The 27,500-nt window shown below is 45.9% G+C and overlaps 1 protein-coding gene across 6 annotated transcripts in view; it reads left to right on the top strand.

The window, feature by feature from the left end:
* Positions 1 to 1,225: 1,225 nt before the first annotated feature.
* Positions 1,226 to 27,500, top strand: part of Ccdc57 (coiled-coil domain containing 57) — a 114,576-nt gene continuing 88,301 nt past the window's right edge. For 3 of the 6 annotated variants that reach the window (XM_042283237.2, XM_006987647.4, XM_076543945.1), the window contains exons 1-3: positions 1,228 to 1,388; positions 8,894 to 9,307; positions 11,346 to 11,454. In XM_042283237.2, coding sequence (XP_042139171.1) covers positions 8,901 to 9,307; positions 11,346 to 11,454 — 516 coding nt within the window. In that variant the 5' untranslated portion in view covers positions 1,228 to 1,388; positions 8,894 to 8,900. Of the gene's footprint in view, positions 1,389 to 8,893; positions 9,308 to 11,329; positions 11,455 to 27,500 lie in introns of those variants that run through there. The other 3 variants (XR_013042009.1, XR_001579722.3, XM_076543946.1) reach the window with 3 other exon arrangements.

Below are 27,500 nucleotides of genomic sequence, written 5' to 3'. Positions count from 1 at the left end.
GAACTGACAGCTGAGCATAAGTCACATTCTAATAGCACAAAAGGCCCTTAGGGATCCAGGAGATCCAGATGTGGACATAGCAGGAGAAGGACAAAGGGTAGACACGTGGTCAGGAGGAGGGTTCAGGTCAAGCACCAAGTGTATGCTATCAGGAAGTGGGAACTGCAAGTCCAAGTGAAAGACTGGCGGACAGGGTGGAGGAAGACGACTGGATGTAGCACCGGAAAGCAGGAATGACGCTAGACCTCTGGACGCTGCCCTCCTGGAGCAGGGGATTCCCAGACACTCCCCACCCCCTAGGGATTGTGCTGCTTCTGACCCAGGGCCAGGCCACAGTTTACCTCTTTAGGAAAAAGAGCTCAGAATACCATTCTTTTTATTATTTATGTGTTTGTGACTGTGTGAACATGCACATCTCAACATGTGGAGGTCAGAGGAAAACTCACCGGAGTTGGTTCTCTCCTCCCACTATGTGGGTTCCAGAGTGCGGCTCTGGTCATCAGGCCTGCCCACTGAGCCATCTCCGTGGCCCTCAGATAACCTGAGGATTTAAACGACAAAGACAGAGGCGAGCCTGCAACAGAGGCAAGCCTGACGCGGGGCCTCTCTCCATCTAACTCTTCACAGTCCAAGCTCTATGAAAGCTGGGGTTCTGGGGAAGCATTCACCTTTGATGTCTGAGGTATCAGGGAAACCCTGGGGAGGATTTCTCGTGGCCCTTCCTCATCCGGGGCTCTGAAGTAGGACCAATCCTTCACTTAGCCCCCTCTGCCTGGTGACTGGCCCCAGGTGCAACCTCCCTCCAACCTTGCCACGTGCAGTCCAGTGCACCCTTGCCACAGTCCCATGTGCAGTCTACACCAACGCAATGCAGGAAAGATCTGCGTCCCGGGAATAACTCCATGCCCGACTTGCAGGCTCTCCACCTAAGCTCCAGTCATTCCGCCTGCTAGCGCCTCCTGAGTAAGATGAAGTTAGTTCTTTGAGGCTACAAAATGGGCACCCTGGGGACCCTCAGGCCACCTGAGGGGGCCACAGGGCACCACAGGTGTGGACCCTTGCTCACTGGCTTTTGCACTACTCGGGGAGTCCCACAGTTCACCAACCCCCTGCATCTCTTCTTTCAGTACCAGTGTGGACTGGGTAGAGGCCGGAACTCTGTGTTGGGGTTCCTGTTTCTGCCCGGAGGGACCGGGGCGCCACTCAGAGTGCACCAGGACCCAGGCCAGGGACTCCAGTCGCTATGGTAACGAGGCCCGCCCTATAGGTGCAGCGGGCGAATGCTGGCGCTCGGGATCCAGGAGACCCCAGTGCGGGCTCGCCGGGTTCTTCGTCGCGCGCCGGGAGACGAAGCGGATACCGCTGGGTCCTGCCGGGTGGTGCACGTGGTGAGTGGCATGGCCATCGCATCAGGTTCCTGCTTCCATGTAGCTTTGACCCACACTTCCCAAACGCCAGCCTCGTAAGTCGCTACAGGAGACCATCGAGAGGCAACGGCCGGCAGCAGCACTGGGTGCAGGCAGGGTTCACTCAGATTTGCACATAACCGCAGTGTTTTCACTGCTCTGCAGTCTGGAACGGCGCCTCAGTCCCTCCGGACTTAATGAGTCCGTTATTTTGTACATTGCATCTCATCCTGGCTTGGCCCGACATTTAACATGATTAAGTTACTCATTTTTAGCATTCTGCCCTCGTGCCTCCCAGAAGACAGTGGTGTCTGCCAAGTGGCTATCATAGAGTTGTTATTTTCTGCTGGCTTTGTGGCGCATGCCTTTAATACCGGCATTTGGGAGGCAGAGGCAGGTCGATCTGAGTTCGAGGCCAACCTGGTCTGCGTAGTTCCAGGATAACCATGGCTAAGAAGAGACCCTGTCTCAAAAACCTAACTAAATAAGTAAAGTCACTTTATTATTTTCCTGTTGTAGATGATAAAACCTTTTGGGGAGGTGCTTGACTGTGTAAAGTCTTGCTTCTAACCCATATTTTCAGTCACTAATTTTAGCATACGTCAGTGAAAACATCCTGATTTTTTTTTTCATTTAATTTCACATTTTATTATTATATTTTTTTTTTGCTTGGTTAGTTTTTCGTCTTTCAAGACAGGGTTTCTCTGTGTAGCCTTGGCTGTCCTGGAACCCATTCTGTAGACCAGGGCTGCCTTGAATTCAGAGATCCGCTTGCCTCTGCCTCTGGGTGCTGGATTTAAAGGAGTGCTCTACCACCACCCAGTCACATTTTATTTTTGCTGTGTTGGGTGGAGAAAAGAAATCACAAGTTAGCTGAATCAAACTATTCAGACCTTTCAGACTCAACTGGGATCCAGTTTCCAATGGTCTTTATTTAGAATCTGGATCAGAGTAGGTTTCAACCACTGCTCTGGCAGCTGCGGCCCTGGGAGAGCTGGTTAAAGCAGGCACAGACTGTATTCTCCAGGGCTCCTGTCTGGATACAGGCCAGTCCTCCGTGAGGATAACAGGTGAAGGAGACTCAGCCACTCCAAGGGGTTGGGGATGGAGATCATTGATGTCCCCATGGGTCAGACCTCAAAGGTCATTCTCCTTCCACCTATATCCTGGAATCTTTATGAAACTCCTCCATGAGGACCAGGCAGTAATTGACTCCTTGGCTTCAGGAATAGTCCAATATAAGCTCATTGTCTTAGTCTTTGTTCTATTGCAGTGAAGAGACACCATGACCAAAGCAACTCTTTAAAAAGAAAGCATTTAACTGGGGGTTTGTTTAGTTTCAGAAGCTCAGTGGTGGCAAGCATGGCACTGGAGCAGTAGCTGATAGCTACATCCTGATCCACAGACGGAGAGAGAGACAGATAGAAAGCAAGACAGTCTGGCATGGACTTTTGAAACCTCAAAGCCCACCCCCAGTGACACACTTCCTCCAACAAGGCCACACCTCCTGATCCTTCTAATCCTTTCTAACAGCTCCACTCCCTGGTGACCAGGCACTCAAATACACGAGCCTGTGGAGGCCGTTCTTATTCAGACCACCATATGCATGTAGCAGCTTCTGGAAATATTTTTGCTTTTCTTTGATCCTTGACTTGCAGAGCCTGATTTACACTATTTTTCTTTCTCACCTGTAGCAGGAATCTTAAAGAGTCTTTATTAATAAAATCAAACCTGAGCTAGGTATTGGGGTGAACACTGGAAGATCAGAGAGACAGAATGAGCCACAGCTAACCTCACCTGGCCAACTTCTCAGCTGATCTTGTTTCCTCAGACTGGAAGCCTCTGTGTCCTCATATCCGAATGAATCTCAGCTGAACTTTGCTGCTCAAAACCTAAAAGCTTAACCAGCAAATGCTTCTAGTTTCTGGTCCTCACGCCTTATATACCTTTCTGTTTTCTGCCATCACTTCCTGGGATTAAGGTCGTGAGTCACCATGCTTGGCTGTATCCTTGAACAGATGAATTTCTAACATTGGAATGATAGGATTAAAGGCGTGTGCTACCACTGCCTATCCTAAGTATCTAGTGGCTTTTCTGTTCTCTGACCCCAGATAAGTTTATTAGGGTACACAATATTTTGGGAAACACAATACCACCACTAATATACTTTACCTTCAAGAATTTCAATCTCTGTAGAAGCTGCAGGTTTCCCAGTCATACCACCTCTTTTTTAAAAAAAATAATTTTATTTTTATTTATTTATTTTATATCCTGGCTGCAGTTTCTCCTCCCTCCTCTTCTCCCAGCCCCTAGCCCCACACACAACCTTATTCCTACCCACCCCTGTAGCTGGAGTTTTCTCTGGTCCCACCTGGCCTGGCAGTTGGTGTTTCTCTGGTCCCGCAGCTGCTTTAAGTTATAAGAGCTAGCTAGCAAGAAGTCTGCCATAGGCCATACAAATGCTAATTGTAACAATTGTTACAGTTGTGTAGCTTGGTCCTCTTGTGAGACTCCTAACCGTGGGAGCAGGGCTGTCTCCAACTCTTCTATTGGCTTTTGGGACCCAACTCCTCATACTAGGTGGCCTTGCCCAGCCTTAATGCATGGGAGGGTGCTTAGTCTTACTGAATGATTATTTTATATACAGGACCTCGGGGCTAGGCGGACCGGAGAAACTTCCAGCTACATGCCCCCATCTACTACTCCTCTGTTTCTGTTTAGGAAAGGGCAGGTCTCCCATGAGTATCTGTAAAACACGGCATACTGAAAGGACCAAGCAGACGCCATAACAGGCTGTCAGTCTCCTCTCAGAGATCAGGCCTCAATTTCAGTTTCCTGAGACTTAAGCAAGCAGTTTCTGGGAGGGCTACGACATAGTCCTTGCAGTAGCTCCCTTTCTGCACGTACTCTGACTGCTCAAGGTTCAGTCAATTGTTTACTGTCTGAGACCCCTCACCCACTTAGAGCTACGTGCATGGGTCAGTGTGAACATGTGAGACCAGCCAGCCTCTATGGCAGCTCAAGGACAGAGCCGGGACCACTGAGTCAGCCCCCACAGTCAGTATGTGCTAGGCCAGCCAGCCTCTATGGCAGCTCATGGACAAAGCCTGGGACTTGTCCAGGCCTGCCCAAAAATGATAACTGTAACCCCCAACCAGTAAATTCAAAGATTACATACCCTCACCCAATCATATGATGCAAAGGCTTGTACCATCCTGCTGGCCGGTTTTTCCCTTTGAAAACCCCTCACTCTGAGAGCTCAGGGCCGTCCTCCTCTACCCACTTAGTTGGAGTGTTGGACATGGACCAAATCTGGGCTTGTTTGTTATCAATAAACCCCTGTGTGTTTTGCATTGGATATTGGCTCTGTGGTGGTCTTGCTGGGGCAGGGGGAGGGAAGGCCCGAGACATGGGCACAACAATATCAAGTTGCAGTAAGACCAAGCACTTCCCCATTCATTAAGGCTGGGCAAGGCGACCTAGTGTGTGGCCCCAAAGAGCCAGTAAAAGAGTTGGAGACAGCCCTGCCCCCACTGTTAGGAGTCCCACAAGAGGACCAAGCTACACAAGTTGCTCTGTAGACCAGGCTAGCCTTGAATTCACAGATCCACCTATCTCTTCCTCTCAAGTGCTGGGATCAAAGGTGTGTGCCACCCTCCCAGCTACTACCACCTCTATTCTAACGCCTGGATTTTCTCTTAGGATTCTTTTTACTGAAGCTACAAGGCCTCATTAGAAACTGGCAAAGAGTCAGCACTTACATTGACCTACTGTGGAGTCAGAGAGCCTAAGTGCTAAAATACGGTGACTTCTGCTCCTGGCGGCCTCAGACCTGAAATAATTATGTCGTATTTGCCAAATATTCTTCTGTTTATGGAGATGCAGGTGGTGGGTTACACCATTTTTCCTCTACTTACGAAGTTACTGTCTATGCAGGGAGACCCCATTGTACTGTAGGGCTCGGGGCACCACACTATCTTACTTGGTTAGGAGAACAAAGAAGCAATGGCGGGGATAAGTTCCACCTTCCTGGCTTGAATGATGGCCTGCTGAGTTCTGAAGACCTAGCGGTAAGAAATTGCCCCTTAAGAAAAGAGAGGGCTATTTAGGCAAAGAGTAACACATACCCCAGGGACAAAAGCATCAGCCCTCAGGCCTCTGGAAGCAGCTGGAAGTCCAGAGAATGCTGCAGCAAGCCATGCCAGCAGGCTCCAACCCATGGGCCTCTGTCTGCAGCCCCAAGGAGTGAAACTCACTTTGAAAATATCCGGGAGCCACAGCAGATATAAAGCAGGATGGTATCACACAGTCAGGTCTCCATGTCAGAAGAGTAACAGCCTGAGGCCTGTGGCCAGTGAACCGAAGAGGCAAGTGGTAGTTGATTGCCTTGGGGCAACCCTACTTAGGTGTTTTAAAATGATTTTTCTGGTGTCCATAAAAGGGGCGTGTTAGTTACTTCTCACATTGCTTGACGTAAGCAGTTTAAGGAAGGGAGGAGTTGTCTGGCCTTGCAGTTTGAGGCTGTGATCTGTTGTGTGTGGCAGGGAAGTGTGGGCGAGAGTGTGAGGCAGCTGAGGTTCAGGCCTGTCAGTGAGATGACCATACCACTGAGTAGGCTGCAGGAGTGGGTAGCACTCACGCAGGCAGAGGGATCTCCTGAACTCTAGTGAAGGATGACTGCGTGGCAGCTCTGAGAGGCTAGGGTGCCGTGACTGCTGTGGAGCTCGGACTCACGCCAGTTAAGCAACAGGATGAATAAGGCTGCCTCAGTTTGTAATCTGCTCTAGGAACCCCATCTCAGGACATTTGAGGAGCTCTGGGGCATACAGTCTCCTCTGGATGGCGCTAGGAATCCCTTGCTCCAACTTTGGTTCTTCTTGGCAGTACTCAGATTTCCTGTGCCACTGTGTCCTCCTCTAGGATCAGGGACTTTGCACAGCCAATGTTTTGTTTGTGTCTACATACAGTTCATGCTTGGACCCCTAAAGAGTTGGGGGTCCCCACAACTGGCCTTGGGAGGCTTTGTCATACTTGTTACCTAGGTGCTGATAAAAGCCTCTCTGGGCCGGGCGGTGGTGGCGCACGCCTTTAATCCCAGCACTCGGGAGGCAGAGGCAGGCGGATCTCTGTGAGTTCGAGGCCAGCCTGGGCTACCAAGTGAGTCCCAGGAAAGGCGCAAAGCTACACAGAGAAACCCTGTCTCGGAAAAAAAAAAAAAAAAAAAAAAAAAAAAAAAAAAAAAAAAAGCCTCTCTGTGTGAGAGCAGCAGGGCAGGACTGGGGTTGTCTAATTGTTGTGTGACCCAAAGCCCCTGGAAGATACTGCCTGGTCCGTTACATAGTATCTGCCAGGCCCTGTTTTAGGGATTTAGAACTTACAGGAAGGCCTGCCACAAAACTGTGCCCACTGTCCAATGGAACACTCATTCTTTCCTGTAAAATGCACTCTTATTTCTTTAGTCCTGATGATTTTGACTGTAATTTAAATCTTTATTTAAATTTATTTTTATGTCTGTGTGTGTGCTTGTGGAACCATGTATATGAAGGAGCCTGTAGACTCCAGAGGAAGGCATCAGAGGCCCTGGAACTGGAGTTATAAATGCTTGTAAGCTGCCATGTGGGTACTGGGAAAGGAATCAGGTCCTCTGCAAGAGCAGCAAGTACTCTTTTTTTTAAAAAAAATTATTTATTTAATTTTTATTTTATGTGCATTGGTGTGAAGGTGTCAGATCTTCTGGAACAGGAGTTACAGACAGTTGTGAGCTGCCATGTGGGTACCAGGAATTGAACCTGGGTCCTTTGGAAGAGCATCCAGTGCCCCTAACCCCTGAGCCATCTCTTTAGCTCGGAGCAGCAAGTACTCTTAACCACTGAACCATCTCTCCAACCTGACTGTAACTAATTTTTGTTATCAGTAATTTCATGAATAAAATTTTCTCTAAGTAGTATTCTTGCTTATATAAAGAGCAGCTACTGGCTCAGGGACTTTGGACTTGATGTAAACACAACACACAATAGCACACATGAACTCACATACCTTCACAGTACCACAAACTTATATACACACACTACAGACAATACATAGCATGCCACACCCTCCATGCATACATCATGCCCTCCTCTCCACCCACACATACAGCACAACACAAAAGCAAACCCCTGTGGTCCTCCTGCCCCTGCTACTGAGTTTTATGTCAGTGGTTGCTTATTGCTGATCTGAGTAGAGATGAGGCAACCTACATCATCTTCACTTGGGTCTCTCTCAATGTGTTGGCTGTCATTTTGCACATTCTCTGTAAATATATACAGGACGAGTTGAGGTGACCTGGGGCAGTGTGGTTTTTCTTTCTAAAGAAGACCCACTTGCAGAGAGTCAGACTGCTACTTTCTTTGGGGTGACAGTGACACACAAATACAACTGCCAGACGCCTCCATGTGCCCTGGGAAAACACTATTGGAAGAGGGTGACGTTCAGACATCATTGCCTCCAAAAGGTGACAGGAGCCCTGTGCCTCTGCTTGCACCCGCTGGCTGTGGTGCCTAGGTGATGACACCCAGCATTGCTGGCCTCAGATTGACTGTATACATAAAGCTAGAAGCCCCAAGCAAAATGGCTTTGTGTACAGAGAAGAAACCTTTTCTATTGAGTCCTGACAACCAGGCCCCACTAGAACCAGTAACAGTCTGCAGAGCCTTGACAAGAAACAGGCTCTCAGTGCGCTGTGGCCAGCGCAGTCCCGCCCTGCAGGGCAGGTCCTCAGTTCCCCAGTCAGAGGCCTTTAAAGACTTACTAGCTATTTGAAAAAGTAGTTTTATAATGTTGGATCTAATGTTTTTAAAAATTAAGACTTTATCCAGACACAGTGGCGCATACCTACTACCCTAGCTATTCAGGAGGCTATAGCAGAGGATTGAGAGTTCAAGGCCAGCCTGGGCAACTTAGCAAGACTCCATCTCAAAACCACTGGACTTGTATTTGTTCTCTTATTTTTTTATAACCTTTATTTCTGATTTCTGTTATTTACAAAAATGTCAGTCCATGATAGCTTGAAAGCAAAAGAAGGAAGGAACTTATCATGAGGTAAATCTTCCAGGAGGCCGAGTCCTGGCTACAGAGTAGAGTGGTGGGAAGAATCGGGTACTGGCTTCAGCCCTAGCTTAGCTACTTAGCTGCCTCAGTCTTCTAACACGCAAATGGAGTAGAGCTACACCAAGCCGATTGACGGACGTAGCTCCTGGGGGTGTTCAAACCATGCCTCGCATCTCCCTTCCTCTGCTTTCCCTGGATTTACAGCCCCTGGTCTCCTGCTGTAGAGTGACGAGGGGCAGGTGAACCCCGGAGGTCTCGGGCTTGCTGCTGCCTCTCGACTCTGAACCTCCCTGACAGGAGAACCATGCTTACCATGGCTGGAGAACCCCAGGTGGGCACCGGGGAGCGAAGTTTAGAATCCCTAATGGTGTCTGCGTGTTGCCTTCTCTTTGCTGCAGCCGCACCATGCTGCCCCCGTGCTCCGAGCGGGAACTGAGTGAGCTCCTGGCTCGCAAGGAGGAGGAATGGCGGGCACTGCAGGCCCACCGTGCCCAGCTGCAGGAGGAGGCGCTGCGGAATACTCAGAAGCACCTGGAGGAGACACAAGGGAAGCTGCAGCGCCTGCAGGAGGACTTTGTTTACAATCTTCAGGTGCTGGAGGAGCGGGACCGGGAGCTGGAGCGCTACGATGTCGAGTTCACCCAGGCCCGCCGGCGGGAGGAGGCCCGGCAAGCGGAGGCCAGTGAGCTCAAGATAGAGGTGGCCAAGCTGAAACAGGCGCTCTCCAGAGAGGCCAGGCGCGTGGAGGAGCTGCAGCATCAGCACCAGCTAATGTTGCAGGAGCATCACTTGGAGCTGGAGCGTGTCCACAGGTGAGCATCACAGATGTCGAGGTCCTGGAGTCTTCTCCCAACAGGCTGGGAGCCACCCACTCTCCCTGTACCCTCACCCTGGCCTGTTCAGTAAAGGGAAATGTCCCTGGGATCCAGGAAGCAGTTTTCCAGGATTATGTGTGGAACAATAATAGTAAGACACTTTGAATATAAGTTTTGAGCTACTATTGGGGAGGATTTTAAAAATAGTTTACCACTATACATTATTTTCTCTGGTGTCCATTGAGTGAGTGATGCACATGTTCCTCTAGACACTAGTGATATTACGATCTTTTCCTTAGATTTCAGCCTAAGATTTCTTTTTTATACAAGGTCTCACTGTATAGCCCTGGCTGCCCAGGAACTCATGGTGTAGACCAGGCTGGCCACACACTCACGAAGATCTACCTGCCTCTGCCTCTGAGTGCTGGGACTGAAGGCGTGGGTCACTGCCCCAGCATGTCAGCTGCTATCTGCTGACATTCTTAGCTTTAGAGTTTGGTGGAAGCTACTGGTCTGCTAAGTTTTAGCAATACATTCCACAAGTTTCACCTGACATTGCAGAGGTGTTGTGTCAGACATGGAGGTCTGTCGTAAGTCTTCTGAAGCACCTGTGATCCACAGTCAGGAAGTGCTGCTCAGCCCCTGGAAGATGTCACAGATGTCTGCTTTCTGTCTGTTTGTGGCTCTTTTGCCTTTTTCTCCAAACTGAGACCTTTCAGTCATGTGCAGATTGACACCTTGTCAGCCCTCTGCTCTCCCTCCTGTACTGAAACCCCAAGGGCATAGGAAGTATCAGTATCATAGTAGTAACCCCACACATCCTTGGGGCCCCATTTGTTTATTTTTAATTTTTAGTTTATTTTCTCTGTGTTCAGTCATGTCATGTCTAATGTCTTGTATCAAGTTCACCAATTCCTTCCTTTGTCAAATTATTGTGACATCATGTCCAGAATTTGAGCCTTTTGTGTAGGTTATTGTACTTCTTAAATCTTTTGTTGTTGTTGTTTTGAGATAGGGCCTCACTCTGTAGACCAGGTTGGCCTTGACCTCACAAAGATCTGCCTGCCTCTGTCTCCCGAGTGCTGGGATCCCGATGAAAGGCACTGTGGGTGATGGCCTGGGTAGTAATTGTGCTTTGTAGCTATCAAGTTTCCATGTGATTCTTTGTTGTATCTCTTTGCTGGGATTTTTCTGTTTCTATTTGTTTCTCTAAATGTTGGCATCATTTGGTAATGAACTCTCTCCCCCGTCCCCCAGGGTCTCACTATGTAGCCCTGGCTGTCCTGGAATTCACTAGGTAGACCTGGTTGGCCTTGAACTCAGAGATCTGCTTGATGCTTTCTCCTGAGTGCTGGGATTAAAGGCGTGCATCACCATGCCTGGCTGTAGCTTGATTTTTTCGCCTTGCCCACAGTCAGGACAAACCTCTGTCACCCGCCAGTCCCACAGCCGCTCAGACCCAACCAAGTAAACACAGACACTTATATTGCTTTCAAACCGTATGGCCGTGGCAGGCTTCTTGTAACTGTTCCTTTATCTTACTAACTGTGCTTTTATCTTAAATTGATCCATTTCCATACATCTATACCTTGCCATGTGGCTGGTGGCTTACTGGCGTCTTCACATGCTGCTGGTCATGGCGGCGGCTGCAGCCTCTCTGGTCATGGCGGCGGCCACTTTTGCTATGGCTCTAATAGCTCTGACCCCCGGACAACTTTATTTATTAACATACAATCAAAATCACATTTCAGTATAATTAGATTACCACCACACCTGGCCCTTTCCTGCTTCTTGTTAGTCCATCAGTTTGGGGTTCTTTGTTGTGTTTTCTCCTGTGCAGTTGGTCACTTCATTTAGGGGTGGCAGGCAGGTTCAGGTCAAGCAGAAGTTCTGCTTCTTGGAAGCCTGTTATAAGCACCTCTGCAAAAGCCATGTACCAACTCCATGTGTGAGGAACACCCTGCAGTGTATACATTCGGTGCATGCATAGGAACATTCATAATGGCTCTCTGAATACAGTGTCTCATTGCCACAGCGACAAGAAGAGTGAAATAGACCGCCAGCAGGAGCAGTATGAGGATCTGAAGTGGAAGTTGGAGAGAAAACTGAGGGAACTCGATGGTGAACTTGCTCTTCAAAGACAGGTAGAGCATCATTGGGGGTTGGTTCTTCCTTTGAGGCATTCCTTGCCAACTAGTTTGAATTCTGGATGGTGAGGGGTTCATTGAGTATATTATTCCAGAAGAAGTGGAATCATTGGACTGATTTCCACTCTGGGAGTCTATTGGATACTGTGAGATATGTCTAAATCTTCCCTGGAAATCACTGCCAGTGTGACTCTTCTCCCAGGTACCAATCAGAAGTTTCCAGGGAAATGGCGATACATAAACATGCAGAAGCACATTTATTTATTTATTTATTTATTTATTTATTTATTTATTTATTTATTTATTTATTATTTTGGGGGGGGGTTCTTTATTATTTTGGAGTTAGGGTTTCTCTGTGTAGTTTTGATACCTGTCCTGGAACTCACTCTGTAGACCAGGCTGGCCTCAGACTCACAAAGATCTGCCTGGCTCTGCCTCCTGAGTGCTGGGATTAAAGGTGTGTGCCACCACCACCCGGCCAGAAGCACATTTATTATGTGAATTGACCTTTGAGGTTTTGGAGGCCACCCCACAATCTACCATGTAGGCTGGAGAACCTGGAACTTGGTTATGTCTGAACCCAAAGGCCAAAGAAACTGTAGCCCTACTTGAAAGGGCAGGAGAAGATGAAATCAGGACTCAAGCAGAAAGGAAAGCGCATCCCTGTTCTCTTGTGTCTGTATCAGATTGGCTGACACCACCCACACTGGGGAGACTGAGTCTTCTTTACTCAGTCCTCTGATTCACATGTTCACCTTGTTTGTAAAATTGCTCATAGACATACCCAGAAATAATTGTTTTTTTTTTTTAATTTAAATTTATTTATTTTTATTTTTATATACATTGGTGTTTTGCCTGCAATAATGTTTGTATGCAGGAATGAAATTCCCTGGAACAGGAGTTACAAATAGCTGTGAGCTGTCATGTGGGTGCTGGGCCTCTGGAATTGAACCAGGGCCTCTGGAAGAGCAGCTAGTGCTCTTAACCGCTGAGCCATCTCTCCAGTCCCCTAGAAATGATTGTTTACTAACTAGCTGTGAAGTCTTTAGGCCAGTAAAGTTGACCCATAAAGCTAACCATCACAAATCTACCTCTTGTTAACCTAGTCCCATTACACATCTCCCCACCATTTCACCTACAAGTAAAGACATTAGGAAGGTTGTCCTTCCACTGAACGTGAGACAAAGTTCTGACTATAACAACAAATGTACTATTCTTCTCAAGTATGGAAGGAAACAAATGTTATCTGTTTTCAAGATAAGGCCTTACAGTCGGGTGGGAGGCTGATTTCTGTGAGTCTGAAGCCAGACTGGCCTATACAGTAAATTCTAGGACAGCCAGGGCTACACAGAGAAACCCTGTCTCAAGAAAAAAAAGAAGAAGAAAGAAAAAAGACAAAAGCCTTGGTCTACAGCCTGCTCTTACCTCAGATTTGCAATTCTGATTCTGCCACAGCCTTCCAAGTGCCTGCACCATTGTCCAGATAAAATGTCAATGGATGCTCGTTCTTCTGCTATCCACACTGTTAGTACTCAATCTAGATTTGGAAATACACAGTCAGTCAATGCTGTTACATGACAAAGGAACAGAAGAAAGAAAAAAGATGCTTACGTCACGTATATGTCTGTATGTGCACATGTGTTCTTCCTGTTTGTCTTGTTTTGAGACAGGGTTTCTCTGTGCAGCCCTGACAGTCTTGGAACTGGCTTTGATGACCAGGCTGGCCTCGAACCCACAGAGATCTGCGGTCTCTGCCTCCTGAGTGCTGGGATTAAAGGTGTGTGCTACCATGCCAGGCTACACACACATATTCCTAGCAAAATAGGAAAGGATTAGTTGGGCTTGGTGGTACACATGTTTAATACCACTCAAGAAGATTGAAAGTTTAAGATCCTCTGGGCTACGTTGAAAACTTATCTGGAAAAAAGGTGTGGAGGCCTGATCTAGAAGTGTGTGTTGGATCGTGTCTTTTTGAGGCAGAAGTTGTGGAGTCTTTAATTGAAGTGCTAGAAGAGATGCCTTCAAGCTTGATGGTAGTAGCAGCAACCTCTTCTCAGCTGGGAGCAGAACCATTTTCAGAGGTAGTGGGAGAGGCGCTTGGACAGGGGATGACTCTAGAGGCTGTAACGAAGCCTAAGACCAAGACCTCCAGAATGTGTACAGCGTCTATTTTTATTTAAAATGTGTTACATTGATTTGCTTGTGTGTTTGGGGGTGGGGATACACATGCTGTAGCATGCTAGTGACTGTGAGAGGACAGTCTGTGGGAATCCATTCTCACCTTTTACGATTTTGGGTCTCAGGGGATTGAACTCAGGCCATTAGGCTTGGTGACAGTGTCATCCGTAGCCAGAGCATGTGTTGTTATTTGAAGAGTTCCTGCATTCCTGTGAAGATGAGTTTATAAATGTACCATAGAAGAAAATAAGGTGCCTTCTCTTTTTTCTTTTTTAAATTTTGTGTGTATAGGTGTTTTGGAGTGTATGTCTACACACCACTTGTATGCCCACAGAGGCCAGGAAAGGCCTTCAACTGTCATGGTAGATGGTTGTGAGCCACCATGTGGATGCAGGTAATCAAACCTGGGTCCTTCAGAAGAGTTACCTGCTGCTGAAGTTTTCCTGTGTCCCAGCCGGCCAGCAGTTTGGACAAATCTCTCCTATTCGTGTCCCCCAAGTAAACACACAGAGGCTTATATTAGTTAAAACTGCTTGGCCATTAGCTCAGGCCTACCACTGACCAGCTCTTACATTTAAACTCAGCCCATTTCTGTTAATCTATATGTTGCCACATTTTCTGTGGCTTTACCTGTCTGTCATTACATGCTGCTCCCTGGACAGCGGGCTGGCATTTTCTGACTCAGCCTTCCTTTTCCTCTTCCCAGAATTCTCCTTGTCTGCTTATCCCACCTATACTTCCTGCCTGGCTACTGGCCAATCAGCGTTTTATTAAACCAGTGTACAAAAGCATTATTCCATAGCAGTAACCAATGCTCTTAACCACAGAGCCTTCTCTGAGGCCCAAGATGCCTAATCTCAACACTTTTATTTATTTAGAAAACATAGGACAAATTGGAAAAATGGATGAAACATTTGAAAAACTCAAATTTTTTTTCAGTTAAATTGTTAGAAAACTTAAAGATAGCTTACTTTTTAAAAATGGCAGGAGTTTTATATAGACCCCTAAAAGGTGCTGCCACTGCGGAGATTTCTGTCTCAATCTCAGGTAAGAAAGGCCCTGCTAGAGGCAGTGTCAGGGGAGGTCCAAGAAGAGGAAGAGGAGGTAAAAGTGGGGGCTTTGGAGAGAGAGGAGGAAGTAGTGGCTTCTAAGGAAGGCGACGTTAGAAGTGGCAGCTGACAGACTTCTGCTTTAGCTGTGTGACGTGCTTCCTCCATGATTGGGAATCTGTGTCTTGAGCAAACTTGAAGATGTCGTTCTGACGGTGGAGTTGAAATACGGTCAGTCTCGTACAAACACAAATGGTAGAGCCGTGCGGTGGTGGCCCACACCTCTGGTCCCAGCACTCGGGAGCAGAGGCAGGCTGATCTCTGAGTTCGAGGTCAGTCTGGGCTACTACAGAGTGAGTTCCAGGACAGCCAGGGCTACACAGTGAGACTTTGTCTTGAAAAACAACAATCAAAAAACAAAACAGAACAAGTGAAGAACAAAAGTAGATTTTGCTCTGGAAGAGTCTCAGCAAACATTTTTGTTTATTTGGTTAGTTTTGTTTGTTTGTTTCATTTTGTTTTGGTTTTTGGTTTTCCGAGACAGGGTTTCTCAGTTCAGTTCTGGCTGTCTGAGAACTCACTTTGTACATCAGGCTGGCCTCTAATTTACAGAGATCCACCTGCTTCTGCCTCCTGAGTGCTGGGATTAAAGGTGTGCACCACAACCTCCTGGCTGAACTTTTGGCTTATACAGAGCCTGACAAACTGAGTGCTTAGTAAATGAACACGTATTTTCATTGGAAATATATTTGAATTTTTAAAATAAAAGTTCTTATTTTTTATTTTTTTTAAAAGGAAACTAATACTTAATATTCTACCATGTCTGGCTCCACTGGCCAGAATCACAGAACATGGTAATGCTAAGGGATGTCCCCAGGGATCTTTTTTTTTTTTTTTGGTTTTTCAAGACAGGGTTTCTCTGTGTAGCTTTGTGCCTTTCCTGGAACTCACTTTGGAGACCAGGTTGGCCTCAAACTCACAGAGATCCGCCTGCCTCTGCCTCCCGAGTGCTGGGATTAAAGGCGTGTGCCACCACCGGCCGGCAGCCCAGGGATCTTCTTAACCTCTACTGTGGCATAATTGTCCAGTATTCCCTGGAAGTCTGGGTCATTCACCTCAGTCAACACCATAGCTCCTTTCTTCACCTGTTGTCCTGGGGGCTTGAGGGCCCCAGATGATAGACAGTGTCTAAACTGGTCCAGTGGAACCATTGTAGTGTTCCTGATAGAAGAATTTCCCTCTCTGAAATCAAGACTTCTAACAGCAGAGGAGAGCATCCTGGGAACAGAAGGCAATTTTTTTGCTAGAGGTGATAGTGGGTAATGCCATTCTTAATTCTATATCTCAATTCCTGGACCCATGACTTGTTGCCATGGGAGAAACTACCACTTACTAAATTCTGATTCAGAGCATATTCAGCCTTCTAGGCAACCTTGTTTCAGCCCAGAAATTTAATGTTACCTAGCTGGTACTGTAAATTAATCTTCAAAACACCATTTCACTGCTCATTCAAGCCAACTGCTCATGATGATAAGACCCATTAATCTTACAATCATGACCCCACTGAGCACTTCTTTGGTTGTGAGTGAGTCCTTGGTCAGAAGCAATGCTCCGTGGAATACCATTCCTGTGGATAAGACATTCTGTGGTCTATAAATTGTAATATTGATAGAAGCATTACATGCAAGGAAAGCAAATCCATACCCAGAATACGTGTCTGTTCTAATAAGGATACTGCCCCTTCCTTGATGGCGGTGAATCAGTGTAATCAGTCTGCCACAAGGTCTCATGCTGGTCATCCAAGGAATGGTACCATAGTGTAGCTCAGTGTTGGTTTTGTTGCTGGCAGGTTGGGCACTCAGCAGTAGCCACAGCCAAGTCAGCCTTGCTAAGTTAGAAGTCCATATTGCTGAGGCTTTGCATAACCTCCATCCCTGCCACCATGGCCATGTCGTTCATGAATCCATTGGGCAATTATAGGGGTAGCTGAAGAAAGAGAATGAGAAGAAAGAGATTGAGGTTGTTTACTGTCTACAGAACAGGTCATCATGTCTACCTGACTACTGAAATCCTCTGCTGAGGTCAAGTTTTTTTTTTTTTTCATTTTTATTCATTTATTTATTTTCTTATTATCAGCTTGACACAGTAAAAGTTCTTTTATTTTTTTAATTTTTATTTTTTTCTATTATCAGCTTGATACAGTACAAATTCTTATCCTAATAGTGAAATGTTTCACTGAGGCTTGCCCAGTGATTGAGTAAAACCAAAACTTATTCTAAGCCACAGTCATCCTAGGGTCCCCCCTGCTGTGTAGCCTCCCTGGTTCTGTGGGTTGCAGTCTGATTGTTCTTTGCTTTATATCTAGTATCCACTTATGAGTGAGTACATACCATGTTTGTCCTTCTAGGTTTGGGTTACCTCACTCAGGATGATTTTTTTCTAGTTCCATCCATTAGCCTGCAAATTTCATGCTGTCACTGTTTCTCTCTGCTGAATAGTACTCCATTGTGTATATGTACCACATTTTCTTTATCCATTCTTCAGTTGATGGGCATCTAGGTTGTTTCCAGGTTCTGGCTATTACGAATAGTGCTGCTATGAACATAGCTGAGCATGTATCTTTGTGGTTGAATCAGCATTCCTTGGGTATATGCCCAAGAGTGGGATGGCTGGGTCTTGAGGTAGATCGATTCCCAATTATCTGAGAAACCGCCATACTGATTTCCACAGTGGTTGTACAAGCTTGCATTCCCACCAACAGTGGAGGAGTGTTCCCTTTGCTCCTCATCCTCTCTAACATAGTCATTAGTGGTTTTGATCATAGCCATTCTGACAGGTGTAAGGTGGTATCTCAGAGTCTTTTTGATTTGCATTTCTCTGATGATTAAGGATGTTGAGCATTTCTTTACATGTCTTTCAACCATTTGAGATTCTTCTTTTGAGAATTCTCTGTTTAGCTCTTTAGCCCATTTTTTAAATTGGATTGTTCAGTATTTTGATGTCTAGTTTCTTGAGTTCTTTATATACTTTGGAGATCAGTCCTCTGTCAGATGTGGGGTTGGTGAAGGTCTTTTCCCATTCTGTAGGCTGTCTTTTTGTCTTATTGACCTTGTCTTTTGCCCTACAAAAGCGTTTCAGTTTCAAGAGGTCCCATTTATTAATTGTTGTGCTCAGTGTCTGTGCTACTGGTGTTATATTTAGGAAGTGATCTCCTGTGCCAATGCGTTCAAGAGTACTTTCCTGCTTTCCCTTCTATCAAATTCAGTGTAACTGGATTTAAGTTGAGGTCTTTGATCCACTTGGACTTGAGTTTTGTGCATGGTGACAGATATGGATCTATTTGTAATCTTTTACATATTGACATCCAGTTATGCCAGCACCATTTGTTGAAGATGCTTTCTTTTTCCATTGTATAGTTTTGGCTTCTTTGTCAAAAATCAGGTGTTCATATGTGCGTGGATTAATGTCAGGGTCTTCAATTCGATTCCATTAGTCTATGGCGGTTTTTATGCCAGTACCAAGCTGTTTTTATTACTATAGCTCTATAGTAGAGCCTGAGGTCAGGGATGGTGATGCCTCCAGAGGTTGCTTTATGATACAGGATTCTTTTAGCTATCCTGGGTCTTTTGTTTTTCCATATAAAGTTGAGTATTGTTCTTTCCAAGTCTGTGAAGAATTGTGTTGAGATCTTGATGGGAATTGCATTGAATCTGTAGATTGCTTTTGGTAAGATTGCCATTTTTACTATGTTAATCCTACCTACCCATGAGCATGGGAGATCCTTCCATTTTCTGATATCTTCTTCAATTTCTTTCTTTAGAGATTTAAAGTTCTTATCAAAAAGGTCCTTCACTTGTTTAGTTAGTGTTATCCCAAGGTATTTTATATTATTTGTGCCTATTGTAAAGGGTGATGTTTCTCTGACTTCTTTCTCAGCCCTTTTATCATTTGTGTATAGGAGGGCTACTGATTTTTTTGAGCTGATCTTGTATCCTGCCACTTTACTGAAGGAGTTTATCAGCTGTAGGAGTCATTTTTGGGGTCACTTATGTATACTGTCATATCATCTGCAAATTGTGAAAGTTTGACTTCTTCTTTTCCAATTTGTATCTTTTTGATCTCCTTTTGTTGTCTTATTGCTCTAGCTAGAACTTCTAGTACTATATTGAATAAATATGGGGAGACTGGACAACCCTGTCTTGTTCCTGATTTTAGTGGAATCACTTTGAGTTTCTCTGTTTAATTTGATGGTGGCTGTTGGCTTGCTGTAAATTGCTTTTATTATGTTTAGGAATGTTTCTTGTATTCCTGATCTCTCTAAGACCTTTATCATGAAGGGGTGTTGGATTTTGCCAAAGGCTTTTTCAGCATCTAATGAGATGATCATGTGTTTTTTTTCTTTCAGTTTGTTTATATGGTATATTACATTGACAGATTTTCGTATGTTAAACCATGCTTGCATCCCTGGGATGAAACCTACTTGGTCATGGTGGATAATTTTTTTGATGTATTCTTGGATTCGGTTTGCCAATATTTTGTTGAGTATTTTTGCATCAGTGTTCATGGGGGAGATTGTTCTGTAATTCTCTTTCTTTGTTGCATCTTTGTGTGGTTTGGGTATCAGGGTAATTATAGCCTCAAAAAGAGTTTGGTAATGTTCCTTCTGTTTCTATTGTGTGGAACAATTTGAAGAGTATTGGAATTAGTTCTTCTTTGAAAGTCTGGTAGAATTCTGCACTGAAACCATCTGGTCCTGGGCTTTTTTTGGTTGGCGACTTTTGATGACTGTTTCTATTTCTTTATGGGCTATTGATCTATTTAAATAGTTTATCTGGTCTTGATTTAACTTTGGTTTGTTGTATCTATCCAGAAAAATTGTCATTTCTTCCAGATTTTCCAATTTTGTGGAGTACAGGTTTTTGATATATGATGAGGTCAACTTTTGGTGAGTGTTTGTTTACATTCGACATAAAGATTTTCATATCCTTTGCCCATTTGAAGAGATCTGCCCACATACTTCCTTAGTTGTCTTTCTCGCCATTATTCTAATCATAGTCCTTCCAAGGAGGCAATCATCCAGACAAACAGTATATAATTGCATATTTGCCCATTTTTGTTTCTTCCAAACAAATCGCACAGTTGGGTTCACTGCCCCAAGGAAGGACTGCCGTCCTCAGGGTGTTCAGGGAGAGCCTGCCTGTGTGTAGCATCTGTACACCCTCAGGTGGTTCCTGAATGTCACTTTTGAACCAAGTCTTGTCTTCCTCTGTGATCTGCTGGTTTACATGGCAGAGGGAAGGCTCAGTAGCAGGAATGAGGGCAGGAGCCCTTGTAACTTACCAACCTTGGGTCTATTTAAGTCCAGTCCTGTAGATACTAGTTTTCCTTGATGGTGTATTGCAGCAAATGCCAAACTATAGCTTAGTGGGTCGCATGATGAACCAGCTGGAGTCACATGGTAAATTGGGGGCTTATGGCCAAGTGTTTGGTTTATACCAAGATTTAGTGGCTGACCAAGAGTTTTCTCACAAAAAGGAAATAGGAGCCAGCTTTAATCACTTCTTTAATCCCAGGAGAGGTAGGTGAGTCCCAGGCCAGCCAGGGCTCATTGAGGTGTAGTGGTGCACACCTTTAATCCCAGCACTTGAGCACTTGGAAGGCAGAGGCAGACAAACCTCTCTGAGTTTGAGACCAGCCTGCCTGGTTACATAGTGAGTTCTAGGGCAGCCAGAGCTACATAGTGAGACCCTATCTGGGAAACAAACAAACAAAACAACCAGCCAAACAAAAACTAAACCAAATAAACAGAAAAAGAGCAGGGTTTGTCTTTTTGTTTGTTTGTTTGTTTGTTTGTTTGTTTTTATAGACAGTGCTGGGGATGAAATCCAGGCCTTGCACATACTACGCAATTGAACTGCATCCCTGGCCTAAAGACACACAAGTTGTCTGTGGATGGTGTTGAAGCTTCACTCAAATCTAAAAGGCTCCAAACAGCACCTATATCTCGGGTCCATGGGCTCACCTCCAGTCCATGGGGTCACTTCGGGTCCATGGGGTCACCTCAGGATCTGGTGGATTATATGGCCCAAGGGATGGAACAGGAGGCACAGCAGCCTTGACCTCTTCGAGAGCCTTCTCATGTTTCAGGTCCCATTCAAAACTGGCAGCTGCCAGGTATGGTGGCACATACCTTTAATCCCAGCATTCAGGAGGCAGAGGCAGGAGGACCTCTGTGAATTCCAAGCCAGCCAGGACTACACAGTGGACCCCATCTCAAAAACAAACAACAAAACAACAACAAAAATGAAGAAGGAGAAGAAAGGGGAAACACCTGGAAGCTTTTTTGAAGGTAGTAGTCATGTTCCCCTACCTACTCTACTGCCATGCAGTGTAAGTTACTCAGGAGTTTACTCATGACACCCAAGTGAGAAATGTGTTGCCTGTCTTGGCTGTGACAGGTTCAGAGCCGCAGCCACTTGAATTTCACAGAGTTTTTGTCAGATTCTGCTTCCCAACCTCTGACATGCAAAATGTTGCCAGTGGATTTAGTTGCTGCCCCTGATTCACTGAGGCTGTGACAGTGTCACTGTGGACATGACGGCTCACCTGTCACTGTGGACATGACGGTTCACCTTGGTGGTTGACCTGAAGTACCTCAGTAGAGGGAGCCCTGACTGAGAATTGCTTTCATTACACAGGTCTCTGCCCAGGCATGTGCTAAAACATCACATCTCCAAAACAAGTGACAGAGTGTCACTGTGTAGTCCTCGGACTCCCTGAAATCATCTTGCTCTGCCTCCCAAAGGCAGGGATTTCAGTCATGTGACATCACACCTGACCCTCTTTTGTTTTCAGTTAGGATCTCACAATGTAGCCCAAGCTGACCTGGAACTTGCTCTGGCCTCAAACTCACAGAGATCATCCTGCTTCTGTCTCCTGAGTGTGGGATCAGTGGTGTGGACCACCACACCCGGCCTTTCCTCAGCATCTTAAAATCCATTCACTTTTATTTCTTTTCTCCTCATTGTGAGTAAACAGCTGACAAGAAGCATCTTAAGGGAGGGAGACTCCTTCTGGCTCCCAGTCTGCCATGGCAGGGAAGATGTGGCTTCCAACAGCAGTGAGGCACAGCAGTGAGGCAGCAGGAGCATCCAGCAGCTGGTTAATTCCACCAGCATTCAGGAAGCAGGCCAGTTGGAAGTGGGTCTGTACTGTAGCTGTCAAGGTGGCATTCCTACCTCTGGAAGCAAGAAACTTTGGCATGGCACGACTCCAATTCTGGATGCTTCAGGAGGGTAGGCAGAGATGTGCCCAGTGTGTGCTGGCTGTTCCAGCCCAAAGCAGCCTTCTGTGGCCTGGAGCAGTCTTGGCATTGGGGGTAGTTGTGAGGAAAGTGTTTTTTTTTTTTTTCTTTTTTTTTTTTTTTTTAGTTTTTCGAGACACAGTGTCTCCGTGTAACAGCTCTGGCTGTCCTGGAACTAGCTCAGGCTAGCCTCGAGCTCACAGGGATCCACCTGCCTCTGCCTCCTGAGTGCTGAGATTGAAAGCATGAGCCACCACCACCGACTGAGGAGAGGGTTTCTTAAACATGGTCCTGCTCCTCAAGCGCCTGTCTTTCTGTTTTGGCCAGAGTCTCACATGTTGGTCAGCCTTGAAAGTAGAACTGATTCAGTGAAATAATGATTCTTTTCCTATAAAGTGAAGCAACCGATGCCTAGTAACTGGCCTGTTTAATTTTATCACATACTGTGGACCAAAGAAAATCCTTTGGGTCACAGACATTGGAGGAAATTTACTTATAGCAAGAATCTTAAAAGTTCTTATTAATAAAATCAAACCTGAGGCCAGTTATTGGGGTGAATGCTGGAAGGTCAGAGAGACAGAACAAGCCACAGCTACCTCACATTGCCGGATCCTCAGCTGGTCCTGTTTCCTCAGACTGGAGGCTCTGAGTCCTCATCCAGAATGGGTCTCAGCTGAATTGGTGCTCAAAAGCCTGAATGCTTAATCAGGCCAAATGCTTAACCAGCCAAATGCCTCTAGTTGCTGGTCCTCATGCCTTATATATCTTTCTGCTTTCTGCCTCACTCCCTGGGATTAAAGGCTCGCTTTCTGGGATGAAAGGCGTGAGTTACCATGCCTGTCTGTATCCTTGAACACATGGATTTCTGCCTCTGGAATGCGAGGATTAAAGGCATGTGCTGCCACTGCCTAACCTTTATGTTTAATATTGTGGCTGTTCTATCTCTGACCCCAGATAAGTTTATTAGGGTGCACAATATTTTGGGGAACACAATACCACCTCATTTACTCACTCATTTCAGAAATGTTTCTGAATGCATACTGCATGCTGGTAGCTCTCTAGGTTCTAGGTTGGACATAAATACCTGTCATACCTAGATGTGCCTGCCCTCACAGAGCAAAGAACATCTTGCAGCAGTTAACTACCTGAATAAGGTCCAGGGCCCTCGCCTTCTCAAGGTGGACGAGAGAGGAGGGTCGGGAGTGGGGCATGGTTGGATTCACCTTTCAAGTAGAGAGAGTGGTCAAGAAGGGCCATTAGACACTGTGGGGTGATGCAGAACAGACTCAGCAGGAGGAAGAAGTACCTCCCTGTGTGCTCAGCGATACCTAGAAGCTAGAGTTCAAGTTTATAGGAGGAATGAATGTTCAGGTACAGCTGGGCCTGCAGGGCCTTGCAGTAACTTGGGTAACATGGGAAACTGTTGGGTGTTTGTACAGAGCAGTGACATGACTGAGGATGTCCTGGTCCAGAAGTGGGAGAAGTAGCCAGCAGGCTGATGGGACGGACGTCCTGGGTAGTAGGCCCTAGTAGATGAGAACAAGCCAACTCTTGACATGCCAGGGGAGTCAGTGGGACATCCGATGGGTCTGGTGAAGAGGCCGGTGTGACAGAGGCCTCAATTTGGTTTGAGCACACAGGCTGACTGCTAGTTGTTGAGACAAGGGCACATGCAAGGAGGAGAGTGAGAGGCAGACTATTGTGTGAGGTTCTGTGTTTTATCCAGAGACCTGTCTCTAAATCCTAAGTGTGTGCACAGTCCTCAGAACCTTGACAACAAAAGCACCGTGGAGGCAGGCCATGTCTGTCTCTCTGTCTGTCATGTTGACCAGGAGGTGGCAGCACAGGCTTGAAGTTCTAATATGGATCCCTGTTCTCTGGTAGCCACAGCCTGCAGAACTTTCCTTGTGGGTTTTGTTCAGAAAAACCAGTGTCTCATGATTTTGTGGGTTCGTTGTCATTGTTTGGTTAGTTGGTTGGTTTGGGTTTGAATCTTTTGAGAGTCTCTCCCTTCCTTCCTTCCTTCTTTGTCACACATGACAGGCAAACATCCTACCACTAAGCTATATCCCCATGATTTTGTTATTTGTAATAATGATTGTAATATTCTGATTCCAGTAAGGTCAGTCCTGTGACCATTCATACTTCACATTTACCTTTCAATGGACTGACAAAGTGAGATGTAGTTTTCAGTTGTCTTCCTACAGTTTCCTGAGCAGTGGGTGAGCAGCTGCAGGTGCAGCATCCATGCAGTGCACACGTTTGTATGGGGCCTGTCTGCCAGCTGGATGGTGTGCTTCACAGGGTAGGGGTGGGGGCAGCTCCCTCACAGCTGCATCTGTGCTCCCTCAGCCTGCCCTTCAGGGCCAAAGTCTGCTGGTGGGCAGGGCAGGGCCCAGGTCATAAGTTCCTGAGCACTCAGTTCTCCCAGGGGCTCTTGCCCTGTGCTGAGCAAAAATGAGATGGATTCCTGACACTAGCTAATAAAGAAATGAGGCTTTTGGTTTACTGATAGCTGGAGGATCCAAGGACCCCATGGCTGAACTCATCATGTCAGAGAAATGAAAAGGAAATGTGCAGAATGTGTATGCTATCCTGACAGCAATGGCTGTGTAGCCTGCATGCTAACCGAACTGTAGGAGTCAACCAGCCCCTCTGAGGGTGGCACCCATGAGCCTCACCCTCAGAGAGAGGCTTCTTAAGGTGGTTTCATTTATCATCCCATTTTACCTGAGAATTTTTATTTGATTGTTTGTTTTTGGTTTGTTTTTTTTTTTTTTTTTTTGGTTTTTCGAGACAGGGTTTCTCTGTGTAGCTTTGCGCCTTTCCTGGAACTCACTTGGTAGCCCAGGCTGGCCTCGAACTCACAGAGATCCGCCTGGCTCTGCCTCCCGAGTGCTGGGATTAAAGGCGTGCGCCACCACCGCCCGGCGATTGTTTGTTTTTTGAGACAGCATTTCTCTGTGTAGCCCTGGCTGTCCTGGAACTCACTATGTAGATCAGGCTGGCCTCGAACTCACAGAGATCCACCTGCCTCTGCCTCCTGAGTACTAAGATTAAAGGCGTGCGCCACCACTGCTCTACTTACCTGAGAAATTTTTATGTAGCTTTATATATATGGGTATATGTATATAAAATAGAAATACAAATCACACATTTACTGGTGATAAGTCATAGATAAATTTATTTTAAAATCAGTTGACTGGCAAGATGGTTCATTAAGTCAAGGCACTTGTTGCCGGCCCTGCCATCCGATCCTAGTCCCTAGACCTCAGCGGTAGAAGTGGAGAACCCTACAGCAAGTTGTCCTCTGACCTCCCACAAGTGTGCACACATGCAAACACACACACATGCAAATGATAAATGTACAAAAATACAGTAATTATTTGGGAGCCAGGCTTGGCAGTGCACACCTTTAACCCCAGCACTTAAGAGGCACAGGTAGTGAATCCGAGGCCAGCCTGGTCTAATTAGTAAGTTACTTAAGACTGGAGAGACAGCTCAGCAACTAAGAGCTCTGGCTGCTCCTCCAGAGGAGCTGGGTTCAATCCCCAGCACCCACATGGCAGCTCACAACTGTCTGTAACCCCAGTTCCATTAGACCTGATGCAAGGAAACACCAGACACACATGCAGTGCATAGATACGCATGCCGGCACAACACTCATACACATTTAAAATGTCTTTTAGTTACATAGTGAGTTCCAGGCCAGGCTGTGCCACATAGTAAGAACCTGTCAAAAACAAGGACAAGTCGGGCAGTGGTGGCGCACGCCTTTAATCCCAGCACTTGGGAGGCAGAGCCAGGCGGATCTCTGTGAGTTCGAGGCCAGCCTGGGCTACCAAGTGAGCTCCAGGAAAGGCACAAAGCTACGCGCAGAGAAACCCTGTCTCGAAAAACCAAAAAAAAAAAAAAAAAAAAAGACAAACAAAACTTTAGTTAACATTTAATTCAACCATTTATTAACAATGAAAGCAAATTTGCATACAAATGAAATGGATGTGCTTGTTTATTTTTACACACAGTTAAATCTTGACTGAATCTTATAGTAAGAGCATTAAGCATCTTCAAGTTTTTTCAGAGCTGGTTGATATTTAGATATCAATGATGAGAAGGGGTGCTTTATGTAAATAAAGTACAGAATGACAGAAGTTTGTTCAGAGCCATTTCATAAATTTTGTCCTTGGTCTGGAGAGATGGCTCAGTGGTTTAGAGCAGAGGACCCAGGTTCAATTCCCAGCACCAATGTGGTAGCTCACTGTAGCATGACTCTTCAAAGTTCTTATTAATAAAATCAAACCTGGAGCCAGTTATTGGGGTGAATGCTGGAAGATCAGAGAAGCAGAACAAGCCACAGCTACCTCACCTTGCCAGTTCCTCAGCTGATCCTCTTTCCTCAGACTGGAAGCTTCTCAGTCCTCATCCAAATGAATCTCAGCTGAACTGTGCTGCTCAAAGCCTAAAAGCTTAACCAGCCAAATGCTTCTAGTTTCTGGTCCTCACACCTTATATACCTTTCTGCTCCCTGCCATTACTCCGTGGGATTAAAGGTGTGAGTCACCATGCCTGGCTGTTTCCAGTGTGGCCTTGAACTCACAGAGATCCAGAAGGATTTCTGCCTCTGGAATGCTAGGATTAAAGGTGTGAGTGCCACCATTTTCTAGCCTCTGTATCTAGTGGCTGTTCTGTTCTTTGACCCCAGATAAGTTTATTAGGGTACACAATATTTTGGGGAACACAATACCACCACAAGCTCACAACTAACTGTAACTCCAGTTCCAGGGGATCTGATGCCTTCTGGCCTCTAAGGGCACCAGGCACACGTGTGGTGCACAGACATACGTGCAAGCAAAATACTCATATATGTATTAATAAATGTGAAGTTATTTTTTAATTTTTGTCTTAATCACAAACCAAAATTCATTTAATTTTTTACTTCTTTTGTTTATGTATGTGTGTGTAAGAGAGAGAGAGCCGGGCTGTGGTAGCGCAGGCCTTTAATCCCAGCACTCTGGAGGCAGAGGCAGGTGGATCTCTGTGAGTTCAAGGCCAGCCTGGTCTACAGAGTGAGTTCCATGACAGCCAGGACTATTTCACAAAGAAACCCTGTCTCAAAAAACCAAAAAACAAACAAACAAACAACAACAACAAAAAAAAAAAAAAAAAAAACACAGAGAGAGAGAGAAAAAGAGAGAGAGAGAATTTGTATGGGAGAGTGTTGGATCTCCGATATACAGGCTCTTGTGAGCCACCAGTGGTGGTGCTGAGAACTGAACTTGGATCCTCTGCAAAAACAAGCACCCTAACCGCTGAGCCATCTTCCTTTTTTTTCTTTTTTTGGTTTTTCGAGACAGGGTTTCTCTGTAGTTTTGGTGCCTGTCCTGGATCTTGCTCCGTAGACCAGGCTGGCCTCGAAACTCACAGAGATCCACCTGGCTCTGCCTCCTAAGTGCTGGGATTAAAGGCGTGTGCCACTGCTGCTCAGCATCCTGAGCCATCCTTCTTAGTCCCTG

Source organism: Peromyscus maniculatus, chromosome 8, assembly GCF_049852395.1.
Source record: "Peromyscus maniculatus bairdii isolate BWxNUB_F1_BW_parent chromosome 8, HU_Pman_BW_mat_3.1, whole genome shotgun sequence".
In the NCBI taxonomy this organism is placed as follows: domain Eukaryota; kingdom Metazoa; phylum Chordata; class Mammalia; order Rodentia; family Cricetidae; genus Peromyscus; species Peromyscus maniculatus.
Note: the sequence above shows the minus strand (reverse complement) of the source record. Positions and strands in the feature narration are given on the sequence as shown.